The sequence below is a fragment of the Gopherus flavomarginatus genome, chromosome 18 (assembly GCF_025201925.1).
Source record: "Gopherus flavomarginatus isolate rGopFla2 chromosome 18, rGopFla2.mat.asm, whole genome shotgun sequence".
Taxonomy (NCBI): Eukaryota; Metazoa; Chordata; order Testudines; family Testudinidae; genus Gopherus; species Gopherus flavomarginatus.
In genome coordinates this window covers 2,024,329-2,033,953 of record NC_066634.1, presented here as the reverse complement: position 1 = coordinate 2,033,953, position 9,625 = coordinate 2,024,329, and the positions used below count along the sequence as shown (strand labels likewise).

The 9,625-nt window shown below is 62.1% G+C and overlaps 1 protein-coding gene and 2 long non-coding RNA genes across 3 annotated transcripts in view; 2 read left to right on the top strand and 1 right to left on the bottom strand.

Annotated features, from left to right (window-relative positions):
- LOC127036486 (uncharacterized) overlaps positions 1 to 9,187 on the bottom strand; it is an 11,585-nt gene extending 2,398 nt beyond the window's left edge. Inside the window, exons 1-2 of the long non-coding RNA XR_007770136.1 lie at positions 9,105 to 9,187; positions 8,946 to 9,024 (exon numbers count right to left, since the gene is read on the bottom strand). This is a non-coding gene — a long non-coding RNA (uncharacterized LOC127036486). The remainder of the gene's footprint in view (positions 1 to 8,945; positions 9,025 to 9,104) is intronic.
- Positions 1,823 to 2,803, top strand: LOC127036478 (uncharacterized). Its single transcript, XR_007770097.1, has 3 exons — positions 1,823 to 1,988; positions 2,025 to 2,335; positions 2,374 to 2,803. It is a non-coding gene; the product is annotated as an uncharacterized LOC127036478 (long non-coding RNA).
- On the top strand, positions 4,789 to 9,418 carry LOC127036446 (5-aminolevulinate synthase, erythroid-specific, mitochondrial-like). The gene is made up of 7 exons (XM_050927387.1): positions 4,789 to 5,021; positions 5,555 to 5,739; positions 6,018 to 6,197; positions 6,660 to 6,824; positions 7,738 to 8,006; positions 8,391 to 8,553; positions 9,145 to 9,418. The coding sequence occupies exons 1-7, from the start codon at positions 4,987 to 4,989 to the stop codon at positions 9,306 to 9,308; spliced, it is 1,161 nt and encodes a 386-aa protein (XP_050783344.1). The 5' UTR covers positions 4,789 to 4,986; the 3' UTR covers positions 9,309 to 9,418.
- The last annotated feature ends 207 nt before the right edge of the window (positions 9,419 to 9,625 follow it).

The following is a 9,625-nucleotide window of genomic DNA, read 5'->3' as shown; positions in this document are numbered from 1 at the left end:
CATACAATATGATGGTAGGCTAATTTAGCTACAACGAGTCAGGAAAAAGATCTTGGCATCATGTGGATAGTTCTCTGAAGATGTCCACGCAGTGCGCAGCGGTGGTCAAAAAAGCAAACAGGATGTTAGGAATCATTAAAAAGGGGATAGAGAATAAGAGGGAGAATCTCTCACTGCCCTTCTATAAATCCGTGGGACGCCCACATCTCGAATACTGTGTACAGATGTGGTCTCCTCACCTCAAAAAAGGTCTGCTGGCACTAGAAAAGGTTCAGAAAAGGGCAACTAAAATGATTAGGGGTTTGGAACGGGTCCATATGAGGAAAGATTACAGAGGTTAGGACTCTCCAGCTTGGAAAAGAGGAGCCGAAGGGGGGATATGATAGAGGTCTATAAAATCATGAGTGATGTGGAGAAAGTGAATAAGGAAAAGTTATTTACTTGTTCCCATAATACAAGAACTAGGGGTCACCACATGAAATTAATAGGCAGCAGGTTTAAAACAAATCAAAGAAAGTTCTTCCTCACGCAGCGCACAGCCTGTGGAACTCCTTGCCTGAGGAGGTTGTGAAGGCTGGGACTATAACAGGGTTTAAAAGAGAACTGGATGCATTCATGGAGGTTAAGTCCATAAATGGCTAGTAACCAGGCTGGGTAAGGAACGGTGTCTCTGGCCTCTGTTCGTCAGAGGATGAAGATGGATGGCAGGAGAGAGATCACTTGATCACCACCTGTTGGGTTCACTCCCTCTGGGGCACCTGGCATTGGCCACTGTTGGTAGACAGATACTGGGCTAGATGGACCTTTGGTCTGACCTGGTACAGCCGTTCTTATGTTCTTACATTCCTGCTCAAAGCAGGACCAACCCCACCTAAATCATCCCAGCCAGGGCTGTGTCAAGCCGGGCCTTAAAAACCTCTAAGGAAGGAGATTCCACCACCTCCCTAGGGAACCCATTCCAGTGCTTCACCACCCTCTGTTATACAGACAAAACTACACAGGAGCTTTTCAGGGGACAAGACAAAGATGCCACATTTATTATGATAACAACTTGATTTATGACCAGTAACTAATATCTTAATCCTTATACACACACATTATACCCAATACCTACACACAGACACACAGACACACACACACACTATACCTAATACCTACACACAGCCACACACATATTATACCTATACACACACACATTATACCTACACACACACACACACACTATACCTAATACCTACACACACACACACACACATTATACCTAATACCTATACAAACACACACACTATACCTAATACCTACACACACACACATATTATACCTCATACCTACGTGCACACACACACACACACATTCACACACACATCCATCAGATGTTCTGCAGCTGCTGCATAGTCCTGGACATAGCCTGAGTTCGTGGCTTGATTTCCCAGCTTGGGTTCGTAGCTTGTGGCGGTAACTGGCCAGGATGGCCGGGCACAAGGATGAGCTGAGTCTCTGTTGGGCCTGCACCAATGCCCTTCCATGTTGGCAGCAGAATGTTACACCCTAAAGTCTCCCATCTCACCCATCCTTTTTGTGGGCTTTAGTCTGAATCCAGAGTCTATAGGTCTTGCTGTGTCACTGCCTCTGGGTTTGGTGATTGATCGCCATCAATTGCAGGCCTGACTGTCAGCCTGGGACCTGGCTTTGATCTTCCTTCTGTTGTAGCTTTTCTGTTTAGGGTGGACTCTGCTTACTTTGTTAGGGCTCTTGTCTGCAGCTTCAGCTGGCGGGGTGTGAACTCTGTTTCATCAGGACAGGCTGGGGCTGGAGGTTGAGTCCATCGTCCATCCACACCTCAGTCACACAACTAACCTAAACTAATGAGAGTGCAGCAGGGTTTGCAAAAAGGAGGGTTGGAGGAAGCTTTTATGAAATGGAATGAGTATTTTAAAATGGGGTTTGGATTCCAATATGGCAAACAGTGAACAGAAGTTACAGTGTAGGTGAATGGTGAGCAGTGAACAGAAGTTACAATGTAGGCACGTGTAGTGAATGGTGAGCAGTGAACAGAAGTTACAATGTAGGCACGTGTAGTGAATGGTGAGCAGTGAACAGAAGTTACAGTGTAGACACGTGTAGTGAATGGTGAACAGTGAACAGAAGTTACAGTGTAGGCACGTGTACTGAATGGTGAACAGTGAACAGAAGTTACAGTGGAGGCACGTGTAGTGAATGGTGAGCAGTGAACAGAAGTTACAATGTAGGCACGTGTAGTGAATGGTGAGCAGTGAACAGAAGTTACAATGTAGGCACGTGTAGTGAATGGTGATCAGTGAACAGAAGTTACAGTGTAGGCACGTGTAGTGAATGGTGAACAGAAGTTACAAGGTAGGCACGTGTAGTGAATGGTGAACAGTGAACAGAAGTTACAATGTAGGCACGTGTAGTGAATGGTGAACAGTGAACAGAAGTTACAATGTAGGCACGTGTAGTGAATGGTGAGCAGTGAACAGAAGTTACAATGTAGGCACGTGTAGTGAATGGTGAACAGAAGTTACAATGTAGGCACGTGTAGTGAATGGTGAGTAGTGAACAGAAGTTACAGTGTCGGCACGTGTAGCGAATGGTGAACAGAAGTTACAATGTAGGCACATGTAGCGAATGGTGAACAGAAGTTACAATAGTGAAACAGTGCCAGTCTCAGTGATTTAAGCAGGACTTGGACTGCTAGTGAAACGTACAAGGGCAGCTGACTGAACAGCTCCGGCTCTTAGCCAGCATCTCCACTGTCAATTAGCCAGGTCTTGGGGGAACCGGTTCCATGAACGAACCTTGTTTCATTCCTAAAACTTTGTTTATGAAGTTACATGACTAAAGTGAACAGTTAAAAACAATTTCATTCACCAGTTCTAACCCTCCTTGTGAAATAGTGTTTCCTACTATCCAACCTACACCTCCCCCATTGCTCCTTGTTCTGTCATCTGCCACCACTGAGAACAGCCGAGCTCCAGCCTCTCTGGAACCCCCCTTCAGGTAGTTGAAAGCAGCTATCAAATCTCCCCTCATTCTTCATAGACACTCCACAGTGCAGAAGTGACACCACCACCCCCATAGTGCAGGCCAGAGAACGTCCCCCCTGCCAAATAATTCCTGGAGCGGATCCCTTCGGAAAAACCAGCCCAGCTTGACTGTGAGCCCGATAAAGATTTAGGGACACCCAGAGCGTGGGGTTGCCTCCAGCCCATCCTGGCTACCAGCCATTGCTGGGTCTCGCCTCCAGGAACTGCTCTGAACCCACTTATAGTTCTGGCCTTCACAACATCCTGCAGCAGGGAGTGCCGCAGGTTGGCCGTGTGCCGCGTGAAGACCTCTGGCCTTGTGTCTGCATGAAACCTGCTGCCTCTTGATTTCGTGGGGAGCCCCTGGTCCTTGTGTTATGGGAAGGGGTGAATGACGCCCCCTGGTTCCCTCTCTCTGCACCAGTCCCAAGTTCAGAGCCCGTGCTCGCCTCCTGCCTCCGGCGACTCATTTCCAAGCTGAACTTTCAGTCTCTCCTGCGGTGGCTCCTCCAGCCCCTGGATCTGTTTCCTGGCCCGTCTCTGCACCATTCCCAATTGGAACAGAGCTCATGGGAGCCGGGGATATTCCCTAGCTGATTACCCGGCCCGGTCCTAGACGCCAGGGTCGCTTGTGGGAGTGGGACCCGTGGATTCAGGGCCCTCCCTCCACTGCTCTGTGCTCCCCCTCACCCCACTGCTATGCACCCCCCAGCTCTGTGCCCCTCCACCCCACTGCTCTGTGCCACCCCTGCTCTGCGCCCCCCTCTCTCCTCACTGCTCTGAAGGGGGGGAACCACTGTGTCTGGGGGGGAAGCGAGGGAGGAACCGCTGTGTTTGCTGGGGAAGCGAGGGGTGAACCGCTGTGTCTGGGGGGGAAGCGAGGGAGGGAACCCCTGTGTCGGGGGGAAGCGATTGAGGGAACCCTGTGTCTGGGGGGGAAGTGAGGGGGGAACCCCCTGTGTCTGGGGGGGAAGCGATTGAGGGAACCCATGTGTCTGGGGGGGAAGGGAGGGGGGAACCGCTGTGTCTGGGGGGGAAGCGAGGGAGGGAACCCCTGTGTCTGGGGGGGAAGCGAGGGGGGAACTGCTGTGTCGGGGGGAAGCGAGGGGGGAACCCTGTGTCTGGGGGGGAAGTGAGAGGGGGAACCCCTGTGTCTGGGGGGGAAGCGAGGGAGGGAACCCTGTGTCTGGGGGGGAAGTGAGGGAGGGAACCCCTGTGTCTGGGGGGGAAGTGAGGGAGGGAACCCCTGTGTCTGGGGGGGAAGTGAGGGGGGAACTACTGTGTCTGGGGGGGAAGCGAGGGAGGGAACCCTGTGTCTGGGGGGGAAGCGAGGGAGGGAACCCCTGTGTCTGGGGGGGAAGTGAGGGGGGAACCCCTGTGTCTGGGGGGAAGTGAGGGGGGAACTGCTGTGTCTGGGGGGGAAGCGAGGGAGGGAACCCCTGTGTCTGGGGGGGAAGCGAGGGGGGAACTGCTGTGTCGGGGGGAAGCGAGGGGGGAACCCTGTGTCTGGGGGGGAAGTGAGAGGGGGAACCCCTGTGTCTGGGGGGGAAGCGAGGGAGGGAACCCCTGTGTCTGGGGGGGAAGCGAGGGGGGAACTACTGTGTCTGGGGGGGAAGCGAGGGGGGAACCCTGTGTCTGGGGGGAAGTGAGGGGGGAACTGCTGTGTCTGGGGGGGAAGCGAGGGGGGAACCCCCTGTGTCGGGGGGGAAGCGAGGGGGGAACTGCTGTGTCTGGGGGGTCTGTCTCCGACTCTGTCTGTCCCCCACCAGGATCCGGAGCTTTCTCCTATGATACCTTCCTGGAGGGGCGGCTGGAGGCCAAGCGCCGGGATCACACCTATCGCGTCTTCAAGACGGTGACGCGCCGGGCGGATGCCTTCCCCTTCGCCCGGGAGGCCGCGGGCCCCGAGGTCTCGGTCTGGTGCAGCAATGACTACCTGGCCATGAGCCGCCACCCACGGGTGCTGCAGGCTGCCATGTGAGAGGGTGCCCCTCACTCCCGACCTGCAGCCCCCTGCCAGCCCGGCCCTGGGCTCCCCACAACAGCCCTGCTGGTGCCCCTCACTCCCGACACGGAGCCCCTGCTAGCCCAGCCCTGGGCTCCCCCCAGCCCTGCCGGTGCCCCTCACAACTGACCCGCAGCCCCTGCTAGCCCAGCCCTGGGCTCCCCCCAGCTCTGCCGGTGCCCCTCACAACTGACCCGCAGCCCCTGCTAGCCCAGCCCTGGGCTCCCCCCAGCCTGCGGTTGCCCCTCACTCCCATCTGCAGCCCCTCTAGGCCCTGGGCTCCCCCACAAGGCCCTGCCTGTGCCCCTCACTCCTGACACGCAGCCCCCTGCCCCCGCCCCAGCCCTGGGCTCCCCGCCTGGCTCTGCCAATGTCCCTCACTTCCGACCTGCAGCCCCTGCTAGCCCAGCCCTGGCCTCCCCCCCAGCCCTGCCAGTGCCCCTTACTCCCGACCCGCAGCCCCTGCTAGCCCAGCCCTGTGTGCTGACCTCTCTCTCTCCTCTAGGGACGCCCTGCAGCACCATGGCTTGGGGGCCGGGGGCACCAGGAACATCTCGGGCACCAGCCAGTACCATGTGGACCTGGAACGGGAGCTGGCCCAGCTCCATCGCAAAGACGCCGCCTTGTTGTTCTCCTCCTGCTACGTTGCCAACGACTCCACCCTCTTCACCCTCGCCAGGATGATGCCAGGTACTCGGACGCCTGGGTTCTCTCCCTGGCTTTGGGAGTGGAGTGGGGGCTAGTGGTTAGAGCAGGAGGCTGGGAGCCAGGACTCCTGGGTTCTCTACCCAGCTCTTGGAGGGCAGTGGAGGCTAGTGGTTAGAGCGGGGGGGGCGGAACCAGGACTTCTGGGTTCTTGCCCCAGCTCTGGGAGGGGAGTCGGGGCTGGGAGTTAGAGCGGGGGGACTGGGAGCCCGGACGCCTGGGTTCTAGTCACAGCACTAACACCCCCCCCGCCCCGCTCCCAGGCTGTGAGATCTTCTCAGACGCGGGGAATCACGCCTCCATGATCCAGGGGATCCGCAACAGCGGGGTCCCCAAACACGTCTTCCGGCACAACGACCCCCAGCACCTGGCCCAGCTGCTGAGCCGCAGCCCCCCTGGCATCCCCAAGATTGTGGCCTTTGAGACTGTGCACTCCATGGACGGTAGGGTCCCGTCCTCCTCCCCGCAGCCCACCGACCCCCCCCCAGCCCCGCTTTGCTACATCCCAGGGTCCCCCCGCCCTGCCCCCCAGGGTCCCACCCTCCCCCTGCATCCCAGGGATCCCCTCGCCCTGCCCCGCCCCCCAGGTCCCACCCTCCCCTCCCATCCCAGGGACCCCTCCGCCCCTCCCTCCAGGACCCCCCCACCCCGCCCCCACATCCCAGGGACCCCCCCACCTCACCCCCCAGGGATCCCCCTGCCCTGCCCCTCAGGGTGGCACCCTCCCCCTTCATCCCAGGGACCCCCCCTGCCCTGCCCCCAAGGGTCCCAGGGACCCACCCCCTGCCCCCCTAGGGTCCCACCCTCCCCCCGCATCCCAGGGCCCCCCCCCTGCATCCCAGAACCCCTGTGCCCTGCCCCTGTGTCCCAGGGACCCCCCACAGCTGCTCCCTCTCCCCTCGCAGGTGGGATCTGCCCCCTGGAGGAGCTGTGTGACGTGGCCCATGAGCACGGCGCCCTCACCTTCGTGGACGAAGTTCACGCCGTGGGGCTGTACGGCGCCCGTGGGGCTGGCATCGCGGAGCGTGACGGGGTGCTGGGCAAGGTCGACATTGTCTCCGGCACCTTGGGTGAGTCGGGGGGGAGGCACCCTAGGGCGGGGGATGCTGGGGGGCAGGAGACTGAGCAGGGGCCTAGTCAGGGGGCGTCTCCCTGGCACCAGGGGGCGCTGTGCTGTGGGCCAGGGGGCTCTCTCCAGCAGGTGGGGGCTGGGGCAGTAGGGGGCGCTGTACTGTGGGGCGGGGAGCTCTCCCAGCAGGCCCGGCCCCGGCACCAGGGGGCGCTGTGCTGTGGGGCGGGGGGCTCTCCCAGCGGGCCCGGCCCCGGCGCCAGGGGGCGCTGTGCTGTGGATTGGGGGGATCTCCCAGCGGGCCCGGCCCCGGCGCCAGGGGGCGCTGTGCTGTGGGGCGGGGGGCTCTCCCAGCAGGCCTGGCCCCGGCGCCAGGGGGCGCTGTGCTGTGGGGCGGGGGGCTCTCCCAGCAGGCCCGGCCCCGGCGCCAGGGGCGCTGTACTGTGGGGCGGGGAGCTCTCCCAGCAGGCCCGGCCCCGGCACCAGGGGGCGCTGTGCTGTGGGGCGGGGGGCTCCTCCCAGCGGGCCCGGCCCCGGCGCCAGGGGGGCGCTGTGCTGTGGATTGGGGGGATCTCCCAGCGGGCCCGGCCCCGGCACCAGGGGGCGCTGTGCTGTGGGGCGGGGGGCTCTCCCAGCAGGGCCCGGCCCCGGCTGCCAGGGGGCGCTGTGCTGTGGGGCGGGGGGCTCTCCCAGCGGGCCCGGCCCCGGCGCCAGGGGGCGCTGCGCTGTGGGGCGGGGGGCTCTCCCAGCGGGCCCGGCCCCGGCGCCAGGGGGCGCTGTGCTGTGGGGCGGGGGGCTCTCCCAGCAGGCCTGGCCCCGGCGCCAGGGGGCGCTGTGCTGTGGGGCGGGGGGCTCTCCCAGCAGGGCCTGGCCCCGGCGCCAGGGGCACTGTCTCACCCTGCTCTCTCCCCCAGGGAAGGCCTTCGGCTGCGTTGGGGGGTACATCGCCAGCACGGCGGCCCTGGTGGACACGGTTCGCTCCTACGCGGCTGGCTTCATCTTCACCACCTCGCTGCCCCCCCCGGTGCTGGCCGGCGCCCTGGCCTCGCTGCGGGTGCTGGCTGGGCCCGAGGGCCGGGGGCTGCGCCGGGCCCACCAGCGCAACGTCAAGCACATGCGGCAGCTGCTGATGGACGCGGGGCTGCCCCTCGTCAGGTGCCCCAGCCACATCATCCCCATCCGGGTACGGCCGGACGCCTGGGTCCTCGGGGCGGGGGGCTTGAGCAGGGGGAGCTGGGAGCCAGGATTCCTGGGTTCTCTTCCGGCTCTGGGAGGGCAGTGGGGCCTGGTGGTTAGAGCAGGGAGGCTGGGAGCCAGGACTCCTGGGTTCTCTCCCGGCTCTGGGAGGGCAGTGGGGCCTGGTGGTTAGAGCAGGGAGGCTGGGAGCCAGGACTCCTGGGTTCTCTCCCGGCTCTGGGAGGGCAGTGGTGCCTGGTGGTTAGAGCAGGGGGGCTGGGAGCCAGGACCCCAGGAGGAGAGCGGGGAGGTGTATGTGGTGTGGAGGCGGGAGCGGGTATTTCCCAGACTCCTGGGTCCCACCCTTGTCTCTCCGATTGTCCCCCTGCAGGTGGGCGACGCGGCCTTGAACTCCCGGCTCTGTGACCTTCTCCTGTCCCAGCACAACATCTACGTCCAAGCCATCAACTACCCCACGGTGCCCCGGGGCGAGGAGCTGCTGCGCCTGGCGCCCTCCCCCCACCACACGCCCCCCATGATGGACTACTTCGTGGGTGAGGGCAGCGGGCTGGGGGGAGGGGACGGGCCATCTGGAGCTGGGGGGGGTAAATGGGAGCGAGGTGAGGGCTGGGCAGGGGCACTTGGGGGGGGCAGTCAGGGAAGGATGAAGATCCCAGGGGGAGGGGATATTGGGGCAGTGGAGGGGGCTGGGGACAGAGGTCAGGGGTTACACGCCAGTCCCCCTCCCACACACTCACAGCTGGTGCAGTGAGGGGCTGGCAGGGTACCTGGGTGGGGGCAGTCGGTGAAGGATGAAGATCCCAGGGGGAGGGGAGATTGGGGCAGCGGGGGGAGGCTGGGAGGGTACCTGGGGGGGCAGTCGGTGAAGGATGAAGATCCCAGGGGGAGGGGAGATTGGGGCAGCGGGGGGAGGCTGGCAGGGTACCTGGGGGGGGCAGTCGGTGAAGGATGAAGATCCCAGGGGGAGGGGAGATTGGGGCAGCGGGGGGAGGCTGGGAGGGTACCTGGGTGGGGGCAGTCGGTGAAGGATGAAGATCCCAGGGGGAGGGGAGATTGGGGCAGCGGAGGGAGGCTGGCAGGGTACCTGGGGGGGCACAGAGGTCTCATCCCATCTCCCCCCCCAGAGCGCCTGGTGCAGGGCTGGCAGGATGTGGGGCTCCCCCTGCAGCCCCCCGCGTCCTCCGCCTGCCATTTCTGCCAGCGGCCCCTGCACTTCGCCCTCATGAGCGAGTGGGAGCGGGATTCCTTCGGCAGCCTGGGGGCCCAGTGCGTCACCAGCAGTGCCTGAGCCCGGGATGGACGGCCCCCCCCGGCGTGGGACGGACACCCCCCCCGCTGCACGGGGCAGACCCTCCGGCGTGACCTGACAAGGGCTCTAAATAAAACCCACTCAGCTTGTGTCTGTGTCCCTGACTGCGTGGAACCCAGGGGTCCGGGCACCTATCCCCCCACTGCTCCCCTCCCAGAGCTGGGGGGAGAACCCAGGAATCCTGGCTCCCAACCCCCCCTGTGCTGTAACCCACTGAATCCTGGGCCAGGTTTTCCCCTGCCATGTGGGCCCCTGGGCTCCCTGCCTGGTTGGTGGGGGGGCTGGCCCTAGGGGCC

Excerpts from the sequence above, each read along its gene's own strand:
- LOC127036446 (XM_050927387.1), top strand. The coding sequence starts at position 4,987 with ATGAGCCGCCACCCACGGGTGCTGCAGGCTGCCAT. Across the intron at positions 6,198-6,659 it reads GACTGTGCACTCCATGGACG|GTGGGATCTGCCCCCTGGAG; the intron begins GTAGGGTCCCGT and ends CTCCCCTCGCAG. Across the intron at positions 6,825-7,737 it reads CATTGTCTCCGGCACCTTGG|GGAAGGCCTTCGGCTGCGTT; the intron begins GTGAGTCGGGGG and ends TCTCTCCCCCAG.